Raw genomic sequence first — 23,821 nt, 5'->3', positions numbered from 1 at the left:
GCATCTCAAAAGCCTCCAAGATACTTACCCAGCTCCCAGCCTACGCTGTTTACACACTGTAATGTAGTTGCTAGGGGAAACGATGCCATGTTGATACGAAAAGAATATTTAATCCGGACAATCTGAAGTGTAGTTTCTATAAACAGCGAACAAGAGGTATCCTTTAAACTTTGATATTTTGGTAGTTGTTTGCTATCAAAACATTTCTGTTTATAGTTTCATTTTAACATCTAAGCTCCTTCCAGACATGCATGTTAACATCTGAGAAAAGTTCTTCGCATCTGTACACATATTGAAAAGTCAGCAGTTTCTGCTTAGCTGGACAACAACTACAATTGTGTGCACCAGGAGAGAATTAGGGCCCACTCTTTTCATCCTTATTCGCACCAGGAGCCAGATTCTCAAAAGTGCTCAGCTCCTTTTAAGGAGCTAGTGCGGGGTGCTGAGCACTTAGGAAAACCTGGTCCATGTACACCTTTCAGAAGTAGCCCTATTGGTTTAAACCCTCTCCTAAGTAAGAGTTTCATGATGAGGCCCAAACAGAACAATCTGGCCACAGTGAATAGGGTGGCTTTACCCAGAGCCACACTTTTTTTGTGCTAAATCTTGGAAACTGCAGATGAAGTTCTTCGTACCAATGTCGTGTCAATCCCTTTCACGCTCTGGCATCCTGGGAGATAAATTACATACATATAATATGAATATGCTTAGAAGAATAATCAGCATTATTCAGGAACTGGTCTTCCAGCAAAAGATGACCCTTGACTGGTGAGAGGATAGTCTTGTGATTAAGGCATAGGTATAGAACTCAAGTCATAGGGTCTTCACCAAATGTCCTGTGTGACCTTGGGCATGTCACTTTCAGAGTTTAATTCTGGAAGGGACCACTATGATGATGCAATCTGACTACCTTACATAACACAGGTTAGAGAATGTCATCTGTGATTCCCGCACATTGAGCCATACAATTTGTAATTGAGCTCGAGTTACCTTTTAGAAAAACACTCAATCTTGATTTACAGATGCCTAGTGATGAAGAATGTACCACATCCCTGGTGTTGTGTGCTAATCGGTAATTAGCAACACTGAAAAATTTACTATTTAGTCTCACTTACTCTCTCTGTGCCTCAGCACTCCATCTGTAAAAGAGGGATAATTATACTTCTTTTCCTGGTATTGTCTATGTAAATTGCAAATTTTTTAGGGCCGGGACTCTTATTCTAGATCTCTGCAGTGCCCAGCACATGGGTCCTTTTCTCTCTGGTCCCTAGGCACTACTGTAATAAACATAATAAATAATAATAGATGGAACTATTCAGGATGGAGACTGTTTTGCTATATGAATGTGCAGCACCAAGGGCAATGAGTCTTGGTTGGAGTGTCTAGATACTACTGTAATACACAGAAATGTGTAAAGTTTACAGCTCAGTGCAGACTTGTTAACTTTTATAGTTTGGCGGATAGGACAGTGGGCTGGGACTCAGGAGACGTGGGTTCAATTCCAGGCTCTGCCACTGGCCTGCTGAGTAAGGCACATCCTGCCCCGTGCCTCAGTTTCCTTATGCATAAAAATGAGGATAATGATACTAGTCTCCTTGGTAAAGCACTTTGACACCTACAGATGAAAAGAGCTAGATACTGAACCATTTTTATTATCTGCACTCAAGTGTAGGACTGGAAGGGACCTCAATAGGTCGGCTAGTCCAGTCCCCTGCCCTTAAGGCAGGACTACGTAATAACTAGACCATTCCTGACAGGTGTTTACCTAACGTCCTCTTAAAAACCTCCAATGATGGAGATTCCACAACCACCGTGCACAATTTATTCCAGTGCTTAACCACCCTGACAGTTAGGAAGTTTTTCCTAATGTCCAATCTAAGCCCCCATTGCTGCAATTTAAGCCCATTTCTTCTCATGCTCGCCTCAAAGGTTAACAAGAACAATTTTTCTCCCTCCTCCTTGTACCAACCTTTTATATACTTGAAAATTGTTATTGTGTCCCCACTCAGTCTTCACTTTCCAGACTAAACAAACCCAATTTTTTCAATTTTCCCTCAGAGGTGATGTTTTCTAGACCTTTAATCATTTTTGTTGCTCGTCTCTGGACTTTCTCCAATTTGTCCTCATCTTTCCTGAAATGTGGTGCCCAGAACTGGACATAATACTCCAGCTGAGGCCTAATCAACATGGAGTAGAGCGGAAGAATTAATTCTCGTGTCTTGCTTACAACACTCCTGCTAATACATCCCAGAATGATGTTTGCTTTATTTTTGCAACAGTGTTACACTGTTCACTCGTATTTAGCTTCTGATCCACCATAGCCCCCAGATCTCTTTCCGCAGTCAGTTCTCATTTTGTATGTGTCCAATTGATTGTTCCTTCCTGAGTGGAGTACTTTGCATTTGTCCTCATTGAATTTCTCCCTGTTTTACTTCAGACCATTTCTCTAGTTTGTCCAGATCATCTTGAATGTTAATCCTATCCTCCAAAGCACTTGCAACCCCTCCCAGCTTGGTATCGTCCGCAAACTTTATAAGTGTACTCTCTATGCCATTATCTAAATCAATTATGAAGCTATTGAACAGAACTGGTCCTAGGACTGATCCCTGTGGGACCCCACTCGTTATGCCCTTCCAGCTTGACTGTGAACCATTGATAACTACTCTCTGGGAACAGTTTTCCAACCAGTTATGCACGCACCTTATACTAGTTCCACCTAGGCTGTATTTCCCTAGTTTGTTTATGAGGTCATGCAAGACAATATCAAAAAAGCCTTACTGAAATCAAGATATATCACAATTACTGCTTTCCCCCTATCCACAGGTTTGTTACCCTGTCAAGGAAAGCTATTAGGTTGGTTTGATGGGATTTGTTCTTGACAAATCCATGCTGATTGTTACTTATCACCTTATTATCTTCAAGGTGTTTGCAAATTCATTGCTTGATTATTTGCTCCATTATCTTTCCGGATGCTGAAGTTAAGCTGACTAGTCTGTAATTCCCTGGGTTGTACTTATTCCCCTTTTTATAGATGGGCACCATATTTGCCCTCTTTAATCTAGCCAGTGCTGCTAAAAACAGCCGTGAAGACATGGTGCCACTGACCCCCAGCACAGGTTACCTACCTGACTGGGTACTCAGGCGGGCTTGTACAGCCTGCACTGAAGACCATGCTGCCACATCTTCACAGCTATTTTAGCCTCACTAGCTAGATTAAATCGAGCACAGGTTGGCCTATCTGAACTGAAAATAATGCTTTCAATTACAGCATCCAGAGAAGGAGTGTGACTATGGAAAGGAAGCTGGTGTCTCACCAGAAAGTGCCATTGCTAGCTGGAATTCTTCCCTCAGCATCTGGAGAACTTCTTTTGCTCCTTCTTCACCCTAATAGATTGGAAGACAATACATTGTACTACGACATATATACGCACCAGGGGGCTGAATTAAGGTTTCATGGACAATCTTAATTCTGGCATTTCATTAATTTCATGTGCTTGAGTTTGCACCCATAACAGTCCCTAGTCATATTTTTTGAATGTTAATGCATGTCTAAAAGTTTAGTCTAATAGTCAAAATTTGGACTGCAGCCTTTGATGAATTACCTGATAAACCAACCCCCAGATGATAGGTCTTCCAATGAACACTGCCTTGGCACCAAGAGCCAATGCCTTGAGAACATCTGTGCCTTTTCTCACTCCACCATCCAGGAACACCTCTGCCTTCCCTTCCACAGCCTCAACAATTTCCGGCAAGACATCAATCTAGGAAAGCAAGAACAGGACAGTAGCAATTCAGTCCCATGTGACACTACTGAAGTTTTAAGCGAACTGCCACCTGTAGGAACCAGCCTTTAATGAAGATAAGCATGAATTTTGTGCCTAATCTATGTGCACAACTAATGCAGTTGTGTGTACAAATATGGACGTGACTAACCATACTAGTAGGCAGAGGTTAGTAATGATCCAGTGCAGTGCTAGGGGATACTTTGGTGAAGGTGCTGTCTTTCTCATTACACATAAAAGCAAGGTCCTGGTTAGGACTGTATGTGCCTTTCATAATGAAATCTAGAACCAGATTAAACTCATTTTTCTCTTAGCACAGTGTGGTATGGCGATTTACCAAGCCCAGTGACCAGCCACAATGTACCTGATCCACAAGACCCGAAGAAGAGCTCTGTGCAAGCTCAAAAGGTTGTCTCTCTCACCAGCAGAAGACGGTCCAATGAAAGATGTTACGTCCCCCACCTTGTCTCTCTAATTGTGCTAGAAGGCATACATAAAGATCCTGTTTTATATGCACAATCACAATGGCTACATATACAAGTTTCCTGTGCATGATACCATTTGTGTGTGTTATAGCCCATCAGAGATCGGGATCCCATTGTGCCAGGCTCTGTACGTACACATAGCAAGAGACAGCCCTTGCCCTGAAGAATTTACTGTTAAAGCTGGTAGAAAGTTTTCCATCAAAGGATTTTTTCCAGTGAAAATGGCTTTTTCAGTGAACATATTTTTGTGATCAATTTTCCATTTTTGTGAGGAAAATGTCGGCATTGATTGACAACCAAAACATTTTCAGTATTTCAACTAAAATCTGAAATACTATTTTAAAAAATGGTTTGTCTAATTTTGGGGGGGGTGGGGGGCGGAATAATTCAATATTCAATAGGAATAATTTCCAACCAACTCACTATCCAGCCAACTTAATATCAAACTAACCACGGGAAAGGATGGAAGAAAGAAAGGGGGATTATTCCTATTTTACAAACAGGGAACTGAGGCAGAGGCAGATTAAGTATCTTGCCCATGGTCACACAAGATGCCTTGAGTCCCAGACTAGTACCTTAACTGCAGGACCACCCTTCCTGTCATGCCTAACTTTTACTATCTCAGCAAAGCAGGAGAGATATTCGATTAGAAGCAAAGTGCTAAAGAGGCTGAAAATATCACGCTCTAGGAAAGCAAGCAGGGATCCAAATTATCCATTTTCAAACAGGGATGTAATTCCTTTCCCTTTTAAAGGATCAAAACATCTCCCTCTTTCTACATCCAAGCAAACTGCACCACCATACAAGTGCTGTAATTACTAAAGTACAATGTTTTAATTATGGTTTGTATCAATTTCCTCAATGTGTAATTAGATATTAGGAAATGTTAACCAGTTTGGGTTCAACTCACATTTCAAAAACCCATCCAAATTAAAGCATGTGATTATGATGCAGAAACAGAAACACTTTATGATCCGGTACAAATATATATTATGAAAAATGTAATATAAAATATACCCCATTGTAGCAATATGAAATCCAGTGAACAGACCAAACATTCAAAATACATAACTTAACGGTTTCTTCTCCTCCAAACTAACTTATTACAAGCAAATAATTTGTAAAAAATACAGTTTTCAGTTCAATTTTTCCTTTATTTCAGTTGGCAAAATGTCAAAATTCTTGAATTTCCTTATTATTCAAAATCATTTGTTAATTTCCTCATGAATTGTTTATTTCAGAATAGCTCTCACATACAGTGTAAAATTTTCAGAAGTGCCCAAGTGACTTACGAATCTAAGTCCCATTTTCAGAAGTGAGCAAGCAGATTTTCAGATGTGCCTCATTTTTTGGGTGTTCAGCTTCAGCCACCTAAAAAGAGATCCTCATTTTCAGAAAGGGCTGAGCCCTTGCCCTCTGAAAATCAGGCCTTTTTTGGTGTCTTAAATTGAGTACCTGAAAATTGAGGCTACCAAAAATCACTGGACATGTTTAAAACCTTGGTCTAGGTCACTTTTGAGAATGGGACTTTGACTTAAAAGTCTATGAGGCACTCTTGAAGATTTTAGTGATAATTCACTGCAAATCCTCTTTTACATTTACACTTCAGAATCCATGCAGCACTGGTTAGTAAACACAAGTCACATGGTAATAGTTAGTTCCCCAGTTGAGGGTCTTAAGTGCTGCCTGACACCATGCAAATTTGGAATTTTACTATCAAGTATATCATTTGACATTTGCTGTCTGCAAACATTCAAGGTGGTAAAGCCAGACCAAGTGAATGCTTGCAGAAAGCAAATATTAAAAAGTCATGATCACAGTTAAATTTCATTTTGAATGCAAACAAATGTTCATACAAATGCTTTCCCATTGTTGACTCCAATCTAATTTCATAAGTTAGCTGGAAGGGACAAGTACTAAATTCTGCTCATCTGACTTATCGCAAAGCATCTTCTTCTCTCCCTATAGGGGTAAGTTTCCTACTGTGATGTCATGGGAGAGCCACACTAGTATTCAGAGAACATCTGAGAACTGAAAGACCTGAGAGTAGAATTTTGACCCCTACCTTACATTTAAAAACTGAGCCAAGTTGCCAGCTGACATATTCACATTCTCCCAGGGTGAGAGTATCACTGCATGGCTGTCTTCCCCCTATCCTCCTCCTCCCTCCCCACCATCATCAGTAGTCCTTGGTCTGCCTGAGACACATGGCCAAGCTAGGGCCAATCAGAGGCTGACTCCTTGCTTTCTGTAACATTTAGGAAACACGTGTGATCGTAGCTGGAATAGAGAGCTAAGATCATTTTTCTTCTGGAAACTAGCAAAAGGTCATTTGTGTAACACCAGCAGGATCTAGGGAGGAGGGTTAATGGTGGAAATTGGCAGGCCCCCCCAGAGAGGAAGGAAGAAAGGAAGGAAGAGCTTGAAGGGTTCTAAGGGAAGGAAGGGATGTTCTAACACAAATACTGGAAATTTTTCATTCAAAATGTTTTTCAGTGAAAAACAGCTTGTGCTTCAGAACGGAGAACTATTGTGAAAACATTTGTATCAAGCTTTCCAGTTTTTTATCAAAAGCAACAATTTCCCCAATTACTCTTCTCTGCCACTGAATGCAAAAGCATGACTGAGTACTAGCTGTATGGTTATTCACCTCAGGTAAACATCTTTTCTTTTTTACTCTACTCACTATCTTTTCAAAGTTACAAAGTTACAGAGCAGCAAAAGAAAAAATGAAACACGAAGGGGCGCTACATTGGCACAGCTGCACCTCTGTAGCATGTCTGGTGAAGACACTCTGTGCAGACAGGAGAGGGTTCTCCCGTTGGCATAATAAATACACCTCCGTGAGAGGCGGTAGCTATGTCGGCAGGAGAAGCTATTCCCATTGACATAGCGCTGTCCACACTAGCACTTAGGTAGGCGTAACTACGTCACTGAAGGGGGTGGCTTATTCACACCCCTGAGCGATGTAAGTTACACCGAAGTAAGTGGTAGTGTAGACCTGGCTTCAACGACTCTGTAAGGTTTCCAAAGTTGGAGAAGTAGTGAAAAGTCACAGTGGCAGACTTTGCAATTTTCATTTCTCCTTTTGCTGCTTCATAGCTTGCCAGTAGGTTTTGAAAAGTTATAGTGTATCAAAAGGAAAAGACGTGGTGGTGGGGACAAGTCTGGACATGATTCAATTTATTGCGCTAGGTGGTAAAAAGGGGTGGGGAGGAAACTGGATACAAATACTAAGAATTTCTAATTTTTTAAAATTCAGAAAACTTTGAAATAATATTCCATACATTTTGGGGGGTGAGGGGGAATAAGTTTTGTTGTATTGATCCAATCCTGCACAACAACTTTGAACTTTTTTGTCAATTCCTTTTCCCATTTTCATCCAGTTCTATTAAGACTCCTGGTTTCCTGTAAAACCCTTGATTTTGGGCAACCTCTCCCACCCACCTGAATCTCCTGCTTTTCACACAGTCTCTCAGGAGCTCAGGAATCTCAAGCAGCAAGGAGCCAGAGAGAGGGTGAATGGGGGAAAACGGTAGAGAAACTCAAAGGGGAGGAAAGCTAGGTGTGGTGAGCAGGAGACCTTTGATAGATTTGATTGTAGGAAGGTTTATTCAAATGAGGAAATGCATATTCAAATCTGCACATTAGAATATTGCCTAATAAGCATAAAATCCCCAGAATTCCAGGCCTCCATCCTTAACTGGTATGATTAGGAGAAGGTAACAGTACAGAAGTTGCTGGGCCCTACCATTCTTAATGTAAGTGGAAGACTGCCAAAGACTGGGGGCTCATGGACATCAGCGGGAACAGAGACAGATGGGAGCGGAAAGGAGTTCACTAAGGCTCAACCCCAAACAAATGCAGACTTTCTGCTTACAGTAAAGTGGAGATATCGGAGTTAATTCAGCTATAGCTGGCTTGTCACCCTGGCTAATCCAGCCAACAAATTCTTTAGATGTCACCTCTGGCCTCCTGATATATTATTTATTCCACATTCCGCTGTGTTGTATTGCCATCAGGTAACAGGAAGTAAGACATTGTTTCAACGTGTCAGAAGACATGGACCCACTTGCGCCTCCTAGTGCAGTTAAAGTTTTGAATTATCCAGGGCATGCCAAGCATCAAGGACTACTTTTCTCCTTTTATTGCGCTCTTAAATGAGCTAACCTGAAACCACTCCTTTGGATTGCTTTCCTGAGCCCTGCAGCCAGGGCAGGCTGCCCAGGTTCCCAGAGGCAACTGCCCACATGTTAATCCTTCTGTGGCTTTTGGTTTGATTTCTTAGAAGAAAGAAATCCACAGGCTGCCCTCACACACACACCAGTAAGAGGCTACGAGTGCCTACATGCACGTTGTGAAATTCTAAGGGGCCTTGAAAGAAACAGCCCATTGGAGCTTAAAAAATATAGCACACGTTTACATGTTTCCTCTCCAGTAACCACATGTGCAACTTAAAAGGGGCAGGGCGGGAGCAGGGGACACAGAGACAGAGAGAGAGAACAAGTTAGCAAGCAGCTGTAGATGCAATTAAAGTTACTAAACAGATTCTCAAGTGCCATTCCTAAGTGGTTTCACCAATACTCACAGTTGCTGGCACACCATCCAGTTGGCGCGCACCATGGTTTGACACCAGGATCCCATTTACACCGTGCTTCACAGCTTCTCTAGCATCATCAGCTGGAAGAAACAAAAGTCAGCCCTTCAGACAGTGCAGTTTATTAGGGCTGTCCATGTAGAAATGAGAGCATCTCTAAAAATATTCTGTTAATAAGAATTTACCCAGGGCTCTGGCTTCTAATAGCTGGGCCTTGTACCAGCCTGTGGACAGCTGTGTCCATAAATTGTGGCCTGACCAGAATTAAAGTTAGCATTTGTATCACCTGGAACATTGGAGGAGGTAAGTAGCTCTGAGTGGGCAGTTATTGATCTCTTCTGGTGGCTGACATGTACTTTCATCACACTGATCTGCAGTTCATCATCAGTAAGACAATCCTGCTGCGGTGAGTTTTACTGTAGTCTGAAATTATTAATATCATTACAGTGTGTAATCACTTCACTAGGTTCAATTGGCTTTTGATTGATTACAGAAGCTTCAGAAAGAAACAAAAAGAAGTCCCATTCTCACTTATACACATGCAGAGTGTAACTCAGAGCTGAGCTTGGGTCTGTACATGCCATGGGTAGAATACGTCCGTTTGTTCCCATTTCCTGTCATAGCTGATTTCAGATTCACCCTAAATTAATGCCAACATATGAATGCTTATACAATTATGGAAAATGGAATATTGTATTGATTTGGGAATATCAGTTAAAATGGAAAATGAGGGTCTTCTAGAACTTAGACAGAGGGAAGATGGTCTAATGGTTAGGGCCCTAGTCTAAGACTTAGGATTCCAGTCTTTGCTGTGGCTCAGACTGAGTGACCTTGGTCAAGTCACTCAGGCGCTTTTGAAAATATGACCCTAAATGACTAAGCCTTTTAAGTGCCTATGTCATTTTTGAAAATGGGATTTAGGAGCCTAAGTCTCATCAGAAATCAATAGGACTGAGTACCTAAGTGACACAGGCACTTAGGTGTCTAAGTCACATAAATACTTCTGAACATTTTACCCAACGCTTCTTTGTGCCTTGGTCTCCCTATCTGTACAATGGGGATAATAGCACTTCCCTACCCCACAAGGCTGTTGTGAGGATAAATATATTAAAGACTGTGAAGTGCTCAGCTCCCATGGCCCTGGGGGCCATTATAAGTACTATAGATAGAATTATACCGAGTTTGACATATTAAAGTAGGTAAACATGTAAAACTATTGATTGTACTTATATGGTGCCCGCTACCATAGTATCTGAGCACGCACGCACAAACACACACAAATCTTTTAACGGGATCTCAAAGTCCTTTCCACATGCTAATTATGTCCCGCAAATATTACTGTTCACCTTTTATAGATGGGTTAACCATATGAGTGGTCAAACAACTTACTCAAACACCAAGACAGGGGCTGAGTCAGGAACTGAAGCCAAGTATCCTGACTCCAAGTGCACGGGACAATGACCCTTCCCTTATGCATGTAAATGAGCTGTAAGAATCTCTGATATTAGGCAGAACTGTGTTGCAATAATACATGGGGTACGGGATATGCACAAAGCAATACAAACTTGATTTCCACACAGAACAACGCTCTGTGTGTGTGTGTACAGCACCTAGCACAATGGGATTCTACCCCATGAATGACATTCCTAAGTGCCACTGCAATAGTTAATAACTCAAAGCCAACTTTTGGCTGTCCAGTCTGCAGTGCAGTACATGAAGACGGCTGAGATGAAGGGTCCCGTACACATCACTGATTTGTTTGCAGGTGGTGATGGTCTCTCAGGGAGGCAGTGTGACTTAGAGCACCCGGGACAGCACTCGGAATAGGGAAATACAAATGCAAAGTCCTGGCTCTGTGCCTAGCTTGCCATGAGACCTTGGGCTAGCCACAACGTCTCCATACTTGATTCAATTACTTACACTGGTGTTAATTAGAAGTTACTACAATGAGGTCAGCAGAGTTTAGGTGATCGGAAACCTGCGCGAGCAAAAGCACAACCCAGCCCTCTTCATCTCATCGATGTGGTGATAACACTTACCTACCTTGCAAGAGTAATGTGAGGAGTAGTTACCTAAGGTCCTGGTTCTGATGTCACTGACACTGGTCTAATTCCATTGGTTTCCAGGGAGCTACATCCACTTTACACCAGCATAGGTGAGATCAGAATTAGGTCCACAAAATTCTATACCATGTAAATGCTTAATAGTACTGGTGAGATGCTCTGTAACTATGCAAAGAGGCCAGTCCTGGTTCTAATTCTCTGCCATTACCCATGTTACACCTCTGTAACTGCACTGACGTCAGAAGCCCATAAAAACCATGCTTCGCTGGTTTGTGTGATGCAGAAGCAGGATATAATTTTTGTTAGCTTGCACTCTCCTAGGGCCCAATCATTGAAGGCGATGAGCATCTCTTGGCCAGGTGATCAAAGACCTCCGACAATGCCTCCAGTGCCTACTACAAAACCCACAACTGGAAAAATAATGACGTCCAGTCCCTGCTGACCAGGAGGAAGAGACAGAGCAATATAAAATCTATGTGTATGCTTCATAACGTTGGGAGAGACTCCCATAGCACAATGAGGCATGCCATAGAATAGTTTACATGAGAAAGAAAGGCAGAGAAAACGCCCTTCAACTCCCATTGAACTCGGTCAACACGGAAAGAAAGTTAGCACTTCCCAAGCCAGCCCCCAGTTAGGAAAAAGAAGAAGCCATTTGTTTCAGCTGGTTTTTTAAGGCTCCAGTTGGGCAACTCCTCCCTATTCAGCAGATCGTTGAAGCATGCAGGTAATCCCCATTAAAATCCATGAGATTTCAGCATATGCTTAAAGTTACAGTGGCCTATGTTATAAGAATATTTTTTGAAAGGTAAAGGAAAATCAGGTACACTCTATATCTATTCTATGCACACATTCTTGCCATTTAGTCCTACAGAAAAATCTGTGCCAATAAAGCAACATAAAAGTGTTTCTTTCTATCAGCGGTTGATTTAAATAAAAGAAGCCTCACGAGAACCTGTTGCTGAACCTTCACTGCTACAAACCTCGGAGAATTCCTTTAGTGACTATCGGCAGAGATGTCAGTCCTCTGAGCCATGTAATATCCTCCCACTTGATGGACGGATCGATTGCTTGGGCTACATAAACAGCCAGTCCGCTATTTTCACCGTAGCCTTTCTCGGAGGAAAATGCCAAATCGTTGGTGTCGAAATTTTTCATTCTAACATTACACAGAGACAAAAGAAAATGACACTGAAAAAAAAACATTTAAAAACCCATATTCGCCCTGCAATGAGTTCCATGCCAGCAGATCCCTTCACTGGTACAGATCTTATGGCAGGATCGGGGCCTCATATTGCACAGTGTGATGGGGCCGTCACCTCCCGTGAGTGCCTCCTATCCTCCTCTCTCTCTAGCTGCATCACTTGCAGTGACCACCTGTTGGGCTGTTAACTTCTCAAGCAGGTTTTCAGTGATTCAGCCCTCCGGCCGAGTCACACACTGTCTGTAGGTGTGCAACACAAGTCAACCCCTTCTGGGGTACACAGTCTAACAGGGCCTCTCACAGTGCCGTTAGCTATGTCTTTATCTGTAGCCCTGTCCCTGGGCTCAGTCCTTAATCAGTCCAACCTAACCTAGGCCTAACCCAGTACCCTCCGTTGGTCTCTTTCGCCCTACCTCTGGGCTTGGTTCTCAACTGTCTCTCAGCCGATTCTGGGCTAGTTTTCATTACTCCCTGCTCTGTTATAGAGCAGTGCCCCCAGGACTCCCTCCCTGGAGACTCTTCGCTTGGTAGCAAGGCTCACTGGCCCCGGCTCTTCAGCTAAGCCACTAGTTCAGTCCCCTTCCAGGGGGTTATCAAAGTCCACAAATGCTGACCCTCTTTGGGGTCTTCAGCCAGCTCCCTGGGGCCTGTGTAAATTCCCCTTCTCCAGGGCTTTGGCCACTCCACCTGTGGCTGGTGGGGGGGGGGGTACCTGCTGCTGGGCTCACCCACTACTCTGAGTCCCAACCCAGGGACCCTATAAAGAGTAGCCACCTGCTGCATCCCTTTTAATTCTGTGGCTAGTGTTCCCTGGGCCACTTTCCCACTGTCCCTTCACCTGTACCTTCACCCTTAGCTCAGGGATAAAGTCTTGCTTGAGCCCCTGCAGTCAGCAGGAGCACCTTCCTTCCTCCCCTGGTCCCTGCTGGCAGTGCTCTGTCCAGTCCTGGAACTGCTGCAACCTGAAAAATGCAGCCAGGAGCATTTTCTTTGCTCCTCAGGCTCCAGCCAGCAACTGGTCTGATCTGTCCAGCAGCTGATTTTTATAGTAGCCTGATGGGCTCTGATTGACTACCCCTGCAGCCTCTCTCTAATTGGCCGCTTCCATGCAGCCACTCTAGGAAGCCTGGAGGAGTCACCTCCACTGCTCCTTTTCTGGGACACGGTGTGGTAGGACAGCAAGACCTCCAGGAGGGGACCTCAGATACACCCCATCATACACAGTTAGCAAAGGCACATATCCTAGCATTTAACGTAGTATTCGATATCAACGAAAAAAAATTGGCCATACATACGTCGGCCAGGGGTGTGAAAAAAACACCCCTGACCGACATAAGTTTCACCGACAAAAGGGCCAGTGTGGACAGTGCTATGTCGGTGGTAGATGCTCTCCTGCCGACATCGCTACCACCACTTGTTGGGGGTGGTTTAATTATGTCGGGGGATAGCTCTCTCCCACCGGCATAGAGGGAGATCGTACAGCTGTGCCACTGTAAGGTCTGAAGTGCAGACATAGCCTAAGTTTTAGTTGAGGACCAAGCTTTAGTTAACCCACTTACATTTCAAGAGTTAGCTTGAAGCAAGAGGGATATTAAGGGGAATTTCCCCAGTGCAATCTTCATAGGCTGGCTCATCAGATGAGCTCACAAAGGCTTCATTAGCATTATAGTGGGAGTGGCAGCAATTGCTAACAATGAAGGTTGCTTAACAGTTTCCATTCAAACACCCCTTTTTACAGTTGTACATAACTTTCTGAAATGTTTACCTTTGGGACTGAGGTAATTATTTTTTTATTGGACTAACTCCTCCCCTCTCCAGAAGTAGGTCCAATAAAAAAATAACACTACGCCGAACTTGTCTCTGTAGTATCCTGCGACCAGCATGGCTACAAAAACATGAATATCTTTTGGACTGAAATTTTCCTTGCGTGGTCACTGCCTGAAGGTGAATATTTTTGGAAAGTTTGAGCAAATGAAGCTTCCACTGTTTTTTTTTAAGTAAGATGAAGAGGGGTGTGTCACATATTTCTTGTACGCAGTAGGTTGCAGGGCTACTACTAGCAGATCAGGCTCTTATACCAGATATGGACCGGCTACAAAGCTTCTGACACTGAGAGATATACCAGAGGTGTGTATTTCATAACCATCCTTTAATGCACTCCTGCTTATGGTACACTAACTCAAGTAAGGGATGTTGCACATGGTGCCACCTAGTGGCTGAACAGTATTGTACAGTTTAGCATTCCAAAATGGTGGGGGGGAAATCACATTGGGTTTTGTTAAGCTCTATGGCTTGCATATGGGTATAGGAGGTTTCACAATCCTTAAGCCTTGCAAAGCCTTGTGAAGATTCATCATTTCATTTGTCCAACAAGCATGACATTGAATCAGTTGATTCTAGTTTCCTTGTGAAACACAAAAGAAATCCATGGCACTCCATACCAGAACGTATACTGTTATTTGGATTATGGTAACACCCAGAGATGCTAAGCGGTCCCTGCTGTGCTAGGGGCTGTATATACACCTAGTACGAGATAGGCGCTGCTCCAAAATGCTCATTGTCTTAATAGACAAGAGACTTACCCAAGTCACCCAGTGGCAAAGCCAGCAATAGAACCAAGCTCTTCTGTGGCCCACTCGAATGCCCTATCTACCAAACAACTCTGCCTTTTCAGAAACTGGGCCCATTCTCTGACAGCAGGAAGTTTCATTTTGCATTTCAATGAACAGTTCTAAGAACCAAGCAATTTTCACATGAAACCAGCTGGTTTCACTTCTCTGTCCGTACCTAAAACTGGCTGAATTTCACCTGGTTTTAGGCTTTTATTGTGCCACTCTAATAGTAGCATTAGAAGAAAATGAGAAGGGAACAGTCTGCGTCCTCCCTCCCCTCTCCAAGTAAGATCCAGCTTTCCAGCACTTGGTTTGTGGGGTGGATAGGAAAAAACAGAACCATGGAGCCGATTTTAGCAATAACTGTTGTTTTTCTTGGACTCTGAAATGCAGATCAACGCTTGAATGAATGTTGTCTTACATACATTTCTGTGCACAATGGCACCTTGTTGTTACTCTGAAACTTTGTTGAAAGTCTGAAGCCAAGAAAAAGTTATCTGATAACTTGACAAAAGCATCATCCTGGAGAATTTCACCTATGGCTCTGAAACAAAAAGCTACATGGAAGTCTTGGTGTGTTTTCCATTTGAATTATGCTATTTCAGTGTTTAAAATAATTCTCTGGCTTTAGAAGGTTTTACAGGGTTAATTCAATGAAAAAAGCAGATTTTCCCCAAGTTGTGGAATTACCTTGATGACAAACTGTTTCAGAAATGTTCTACTCAGTCTGACCACGCAGAGGCTCACAGGTAAGACTTGTTTCATTAGCAGTAAGTGACGCAGCAAACAGGAAGAGTTGTAGGAAACAGATCTTCGCTATGTGCGCTGAGCTACTAGTGTTATGTGATGAGAGCCAGCAACCTGACTCAGCGTGGGTTCCGCAGATCCCCTGGTGGCACACGGAACAAGGTGCCTCCTGAAACTGGATCCTCTTTCTCCAGTCCAACTCATTACACTGCAAGATCCAGATTGGTTTGTTTTTAATCAGGAGGAGTTCCCCTTCCCCCCTCCCCACCGCTTGTAATACTTCCACTGACACGAAAGTGTTGGTCTCAAGTACGCTCCTAGAGGTGGCAGGGGTGAGCACGACAGAGGAAGCTTGCTCAGCTCCTGAGTCATAAAGGAAAATGTGATGCACCTAACCTGGAAGAACCTGCCCCCCACCCGCCCCGAAGGGAACAACCCAAAACGACATACAACACTGCAGGAGCAGCAGCAACAGGTGCATATGTCCTAGCTGAAAATGGGCTTTCCAAAGCAGCAGGCTGGTAAGTACCTGAGGTGCGGGGGGAGCTGGAATTTGTTGCGTACGTCGTCAAAGCGCTTGCCAAGGAGCGGCGTGTCCACCGTCACGAAGATTCCTTTGTAGCCTGCTCTCTCAGCACGCTGCACGAGCGACCTGGTGACCTCCCGGTCCTTGTAGATATAAAGCTGCAGCCAGTGAAGGCCATCAGGAGCCGCCTGGGCAACTTCTTCGATGGTGGAGGTGGCCCAGGAGCTGAGCATCATCCCTGTCCCCAGTGACCTGCAAGCTGAGGAGCAGAAGTTAGATTAGTGCCTGTTCTAAGTGTTGGACCCTTTTAGAGCTGGCTACTTGGCAGGAGTCACCAGGTTAAAACAGCAGTGAAGACACGGCGTCTCTGCTTCCAGTACAGGTTAGCAGCTCAAGTTAAAGTTTGTAGGGAAGTCTGGAGCGGGACTCAAAGCACCTAACCCAAGTTAAAGGCAGAGTAGCCATGTCTCCACTGCTGTTGTCACACAAATTAGCTCACTCGGGCTCAGAACACACCTTTTTTCCTGCAGTGAAGATATACCCTGAAAGTGGGCACACAAAGAGTAGGAGGTAAAAGAGAGGTGACTTGCCCAAGACCAAACAACAGGTCAGTGGCAGAGCTGGGAATACAACCTAGGTCTCCTGCCTCCCAATCTAGTTCCCGGTCTATTAGACCACATTGCTTCTTGAGCTTTTTCCTCCTAGAATTTAAATATCTTGTGGGTGAAAACCCCCTCCTGTGCAGAAAGTTAGCTATAGAGTTATGCATCATTTAAAAGCTCCACACAGGGGTTCAGTGGTGCCCAGGATGTGTTCTAGCTGTCTGCTCAGAGGGGATTTCCACCCCAGGGTGCTTGACAAACCAACTAACCTCGCACAATCACATTTTATGACTCTAACAGGGCAATCTATCACAATGTAAAATAGAGGGAAACCCACCGTAAAGCTCTAAAATATCAGATAGAGCCTGCTTTTTTCTTGGTGCACCACAGTATACATATTTTTCATGTAAATGGACCTCTGTCCAAAAACCTCATCTCCATACTTTCCAGGCCCTAAAAAGTGGTCTTTATGGCGACGTTTGATTAAATAAGGATTACAAATCTCTCAAAGTGCCATCTTATGAACAGTTTATTCAAACAAATTGGTTACACCCTCCCACAAACACTAGGCAGCCTTCAATCGGTGAAACAAGCATGCTTTGGTCTTCTATCTTGCAAGTTTTGCTACTCCATGAAGCACAAGCAGAGGGAAGCGTAAATTACAGAATCCGTGAAGCAGGATAAATATAGATATCAGACAGGCGTTTATGATGCATTAGAATCTACTAAGCATTTGTTTTTATTTATATTCTCCTTTGGCTTAACTCAGTAGAAGGACAACCGTATAAAGTGAACAGCAGCAGATGGGTCTCTTGCATTTGCACTGTCCCAGTGAGAGAAATGATAGACAACATTTTTACTCCCTGGCCTGCCCAGAAAATTATAAAGTGCAAATCATTAATTATTTGAAAAACTTTGCCTCTCATTTTTTTCACAAATTAGCAGCAACTGGATAACGACTTCTGCCAATGGCTCCATTGCCCAGAATTACGTGCTGAATAATTCTTGGTCTCAATGACAGGTGGTTCACAAAGCAATTCCTTGAAAATATTCAAAACTCAAGCTGATTTGGTGGGACATGCAAGTAACACAGTACATTTCTGTCACCTGATTAGATGAGAATCATTTTAACAGTTCGGCGTCTGGTATGAATCCTCTCATATTTGAAATTCGCTTTCAGCAAATATTCCACAATATGACCTTGAAACTCACCATGTCAACAAATATTCCTACCAAAAAACTTAATGACAATATTTGTGAAAAGAAACATCTGTGCAACACTTTCATAATGTCTAAATTGAGCCATGATTTGGCCCAATGTGTAAGAAAGAATCCAGATTGATTTAAAGTCCTCGCTTGATTTCACGTGACTGGCAATTCAAAGAAAAATCTTTTTACTCATGAGCTAACCAAATCATGATGGAATCTCTCAGAAATCATCAGCTTTTCACGGTAGAACTCACTTTTGGCTCAGATCTAGCAAAGAACTGAAGCACACGCGTTAATTTGCCATGAATGGGACTGTACTCATGCTTAAATTTAATTGCTTAAAAGTGTCATAATCAACAGTGCCTAAGCAGGCTAGGGTCATAAATACACAGACTTTAAGGGACCATCATGATAATCTAACCTGACCTTCTGCAAATTTCAGGCTAAACTGCCACACCCACCTATTCCTGTAATAGGCCCATAACCTCAGGCTGAGTTAACAAAGTCCTCAAATTTTGAGGTAAAGACATCAAGGTGCAGACTCAACTGAGATCAATGGGAGTTAGGCACCTTAGTCACTTAGGTGACTTTCTATATCCCGCTATAAGTGTTTTGTGAAATCATGGCCTGTAAATGTTGGTAACTCAGCTACAGCAGACCTGAAATCTAATAATGGCAGAGAATGTAAATATTTTGCATTCAGATGTGTTTAGATAGTTATTTATTTTCTGTTAGGGCTTGTCTACACGGTGGGGTAATGTGCTCTATGGGGGTATGATTTCTCAAGCTCATTAACGTGTTGCATATTAATTGGACCATATAGACTCTGCTAGCATGCTTTAATTAATGCTGCTTGAAACAATACTACAGGTGAGTCGCATCATATGTGCATTTTATTTACGCGAATTCAACTATATGCGCTCGGCAAAAAAAAAAAAAAAAGACCTGTAAATAGTGTGGGCGATTCCACCCACCATTCCACTCAGTGAGCGTGAGATGGGAGACGTGAATCTACTGTTCCCTCAATCGGTCTCAGTTCCCACGTGCCTCTCATAGTGTGAGCATCTCGCCACGCTGAGTGTGATTCTAGTCTTTAAAGATACGTATTTTTCGTACAGCATGGCCCCTAAACGCAAGCCAACTACTTCATCTGGTGCTCAACCGAAGAAACAGCAATCTGTTCCAACACCGGAGGAAAAACTGGCTGTGTTGGACTTATTGACAGACGGTATGTCGGTCTCCAACGTGGCGCGTAAATATGGCCGCAACAGATCTAGCATCCGTACCATCAAGATTCGAGAGAGAGAAATTCGTCAAGCTGTGGCATCGAGTGCTCCAATAACTGTTAAGGTGACGAGCCAGGTGCGTGGTAAGACTTTAGTGAAGACTGAAAAGGCATTAAACTTATGGCTGGAAGACATGAACCGTAAATGTGTGCCTATCGATGGCAACACGTTGCGGGAAAAGGCTCTTAGCCTCTACGCGCTGTTCAAACCTCCTGCCGAAGGGGGACAGCCTCCTGCTGAGAAGGAATTCAAAGCCAGCCAAGGTTGGCTTAACAGTTTTAGGAACTGCTTCAACCTCAAAAATGTGCAGACTACTGGTGAAGCTGCATCTCCCAATGAAGAGTCAGCAAAAGCCTACCCCGAACAATTAAAGAAAATCACAGAAGAAAAGGGCTATCTTCCCTAACAAGTTTTTAATGCTGATGAGACTGGGCTCTTCTGGAAAAAAAATGCCCAACCGCACTTACATTTCAAAATCAGAAAGACAAGCCCCTGGCTTCAAAGCAGCTACAGACCATGTGACTGTTTTGTGGCAATGCGGCTGGGCATTTAATAAAGCCGGGCTTGTTCTACAGGGCTGGAATTCCCCATGCCCTAAAAGGCAAGAAAAAAGGTCTCATGCCTGTGATCTGGCAATCAAATAAAAAGGCTTTGGTGATGGCAGCATTATGTCTGGATTGGTTCCACAAGTGTTTCATTCCGGAAGTCAAGCGATACCTCGAAGAGAAAGGACTTGACTTTGAAGTGTTACTGATCGTAGAAAATGCTCCTGGCCACCCTGCGGCACTCCGGTTTGTGCATAACGATGTTGAAGTCGTCCTTCTCCCCCACAATACCACCTCCATCCTCCAACCTCTCGACCAAGGCGTGATTCGCTGTTTCAAGGCCACGTACACAAGGCTTACGTCTCACGGATACGTAGCACTATGGATGCTGATCCCAATCTTAATGTGATGGAGTGCTGGAAGTCCTTCAACATTGGCAATTGCATCACTTATATTAAACAGGCAATGGATGCAATCAAGCCTGAAACAGTCAATGCATGTTGGCGAAACCCATGGAAAGAATGTGTGAATGATTTTAAGGGTTTCCCCAACCATTGACAAAGAAGTGAAACACATTGTTCAGGTGGCCAGGCAAGTGTGTGGTGATGGCTTCGTCAACATCCTTGAGGAAGAAATTGAAGAATTAATTGAGAGCCATAGAGAAACATTGACTAACGAAGAGTTAGAGGAAATGATAAAATCGTCTACAGAAGATGAAGATGACGACGACGAACAGGAAGAGCCAGCAAGTTGGAATCTTCATAAATTTGCTGCAGTGTTCCAAGCAGCGAAACACTTGAATGATTTAATTTCTGAATACGATCCCTCTATGGAACGAAGCCTCAAAATCACACGTAGTATTACAGACGATTTGAGACTGTATCAAGAAATGTTTGAGCAGCTCAAGAGACAACAGCGACAGTTGCCGATCACCATGTTTTTCAAGTTAAAACAACCAGCAGCAGATAAGCCTATGCAATCAACTTCTTGAGCTGAACCAGAGCCAACCACTTCATCTACGACTCGCTCTCCGTCACCCAAGCTCTCAGTCACCTCCGTCTCCTGGACTGACATCAAGCCCTGACGACCCCCTGTAATTAATCCCTTTAATTAAAAATAAAAAAAAATTGTCTATTATATATTGTACATTACTGTATACATTATACATATTACTGTAAGGGGTTGTACAGTATACACAAAACCATGTACAGTATACTGTACTGTATGGGCGATTTAAAGGATTTTCAAGGGTAATTTTGACTATACACGATTTTCGCCTTACGCGCTGACTTTAGAACCTAACCCGCGCGTAAGATGCGACCCCACTGTGCATTAAAGTGCACTTGGGAACTGACCACAAGGGGAGCTGGAACACCAGCAGAGTCTACATGGGCCAATTAACGTGCAACTTTAGAAATCACCCCCGCCCCATAAAGCGCATTATCCTACCATATAGACATGCCCTTCGTTATACCTCTGTAACCCTGGTGACGTAAGTGTAACCGCAAATGAGTAAATGAACATAATCTACCCTATTTACATTCATGTATATTCTGTTAATAGTAAAAGATCGTGGATATTTTTAATAAATATTTCAGTTCAACTATATATATGGAAATGAATTGGAAAGACTGTGTTTACATCTGGATCCAGATTAGGTTTAGGTTAGGGTTTGAGTTCAAAGTTGAATCCGGGCTTAATAGTGCCAAATTGGATTAAACAGAGCCAAATTCTCACAAAATTTCAGCCTCATCTGAACTATATATGGAAAAGTCAATGGCTGGAGTCTACAGTCTAGGGGAACTTGGGCCCTCCCTGATCCACCAGGTTCCAACCCAGGACCCAATGAAACAATAATTCGAAATGTGCGGCCAAGGGCGTGGGTGCCCTTATGCCTGCTCCCTGAGCCACTTCCTACTCCTGCTTCTGTTCCTCTGTTAGCATCCCCGGTTCGCCTCTGAGTCCCTCCTGGAGTCCTCCCTCTCTGTGCTCCAAAGGGCCTTTCTCTCTCAGTCACATCTTGTCATCATCAAAGGCCTGGGGCGCCTTGGCAGTGAGGCCAGGGCCCAGCCGCGTAGGGCCTTTGCGGATTCTTGGTAGGACCCTGCACCACACAACGGCTCCCCTGCTCCATCTGCCCTGACTGAGCTGAGCTGCTCCCTTTTGAGCTCAGCCTCCACTGTGAGCCTGGCCAGCGGGGTGGCTGGGCAGGGCTTTCTGGGCCCCGAGCTGCTCTTTAACCTTTACCTCCCCAGTGTGGGGCTTGTCCACCCCATCGCACATGCATATTGGCCTGTGTCAACTGGTCAGACCAGATGATCGCAATGGTCCCGTCAGGTTTGATAATCTAGCTGTTGCTGGAAATATGCACCCCATTCCAGTATTTTATTTTAGCAACAGTTTTATGATGGATGAAACTAGCTACTCCAGCAACCATATTTTACCCTTAAATTTCAGAATGTGCTTTTATTTGCTTAGTTATGCAAACTATTCCTGGATCCACAATAACTTGGGACACTCTTGTACTAACAAGAGACTTTTGGACAGAGCTTACACATCAGATTAATTTTGCTATCCTGCCCACCCACTCTTGTTTTTCATTTACCTTTTACTTCTTGTCTTTTAGGCCTCAATCCTACTCTGGTTGACATGTCTTTAACTAAATACATGTTGATTACTCCCATTAAAGTCAAATGGGCTACTCAAATTGCCTAAAGTTGGGCATGCATGAAGGTCTTTTCAGGTTCAGACTGTAAATTTCAGACTGTAAATTCTGTAGGGCAGAGCCCTGTATGTTTTTGCCTAGCACAAAGGGGTTCCGATCCAATTGAGGCCTGCGAGAGGCCTTGGGACACTACCACAACATAAATGATAAATAATAATCAATTGTGATTCTGCTGGGGAATTCAATTTTAAAAATGGGATAAAGGGACCGATTAAAGCTTAATGAGCCCAGATCAACCAAGAAGTGGGGCCAAAACCCCACCAAGGAGCATGGTGAGAGGTAACACAGCATTTCTTAACCCTTTTCATACTAGCAGCCCACCTTCCCAGGTTCCTCCTCCCACCTAGACAGGATCTAGCTGGGATCCCACTCCCATTTAACAGAATGGGCAAGATAGGTTGGTCAGGACCTCTAGGTTAAGACCCCTTGGGAAAGCATGTTTAAGGTTCCCTGGGGTTTGGCTTACATATTGTGACTCAGGTTGTTCATTGCCTTGTATGTTTCTTGGGAGGTTGACTAATTTTCTTTGTTTCTCGCAGGGAGGTTCTCCCATCATTTCCAGTCTTGGGGGATCCTTTGGAAAGGGCAACCTGAATTGCCAGTCAGACCCAAATCCATCACTAAAGATATCATCTCTAGGTCACAGGATAATGCATTATGTTGGTTCAGCATGATGCCTTTAGAACTTGGCAGTATTTATGGAGAGAAACACCCACGTTTTCCAAGTTGTTTGAAGTGCCTAAAGTTATTTGCTTGACGAAACACGGTTGGTCCCTGCAATGACTTGCTCAACAAAATACTCTGCGCCAGCTCTGCCTAAAATAATTTTGTTGACAAAATGAATTTTGTCATCTTTGCAGGAAGTCGTTGTGGAGTGGGGAAAATATGCCATGATGAAGTATAAAATGGTTTCTGTTGATCTAAAAAAAAACAGAGCGGTCATTCCGGAGCATTTCCACAAATGTGCACCCTGAAGGCCACGGGCTGCGTCAGCCTCTCCCATGGTTCTGTTTGCTGCAGGGGCTGTGATTAGCTCAGACCAGCCATTTTTGCCAGTGTTGACATTGTTTGTTGAACAAATGAAAATGACTCCATTGAGATTTTCCAGAAGTACGGCTGAAGAGCGGTGACCTAACGGGGAATTCGGCACCCAGATCTGCCAGTTGCAGTAGACTAAAAGTACTTAGGAGAAGTCTCACACACAAAAGCAGTGTAAGATCTGTTCTCTCTACAAATGCTTAAGGAATACATCCCCCCTGCTTCCCTACGAAATAGGAGAGTGCAGGGGGGAAACTTTGACCCTGGTTTCTAGCTGGTTTGTTTTTTAAGTGCCAGATGATAGCCCAGCCATAAGTGACCCCCCAAGGAGCCTAAGCAGGTATAAGCAACTCATCGCCCCCTGCCTGTGCACAGCAGATGCAGGGGGAGAAAAAGAAAT

General features: G+C 43.5%; 1 protein-coding gene across 1 annotated transcript in view; it reads right to left on the bottom strand.

The window, feature by feature from the left end:
* Positions 1–556: 556 nt before the first annotated feature.
* Positions 557–23,821, bottom strand: part of HAO1 (hydroxyacid oxidase 1) — a 47,040-nt gene continuing 23,775 nt past the window's right edge. The window contains exons 3-8 of the mRNA XM_073339672.1: positions 16,020–16,275; positions 11,911–12,086; positions 8,856–8,947; positions 3,603–3,761; positions 3,315–3,384; positions 557–670 (exon numbers count right to left, since the gene is read on the bottom strand). Coding sequence (XP_073195773.1) covers positions 600–670; positions 3,315–3,384; positions 3,603–3,761; positions 8,856–8,947; positions 11,911–12,086; positions 16,020–16,275 — 824 coding nt within the window. The 3' untranslated portion in view covers positions 557–599. The remainder of the gene's footprint in view (positions 671–3,314; positions 3,385–3,602; positions 3,762–8,855; positions 8,948–11,910; positions 12,087–16,019; positions 16,276–23,821) is intronic.

This window comes from Lepidochelys kempii, chromosome 3 (genome assembly GCF_965140265.1).
Source record: "Lepidochelys kempii isolate rLepKem1 chromosome 3, rLepKem1.hap2, whole genome shotgun sequence".
NCBI lineage: Eukaryota > Metazoa > Chordata > Testudines > Cheloniidae > Lepidochelys > Lepidochelys kempii.
This window is presented reverse-complemented; position numbering and strand designations above follow the sequence as displayed.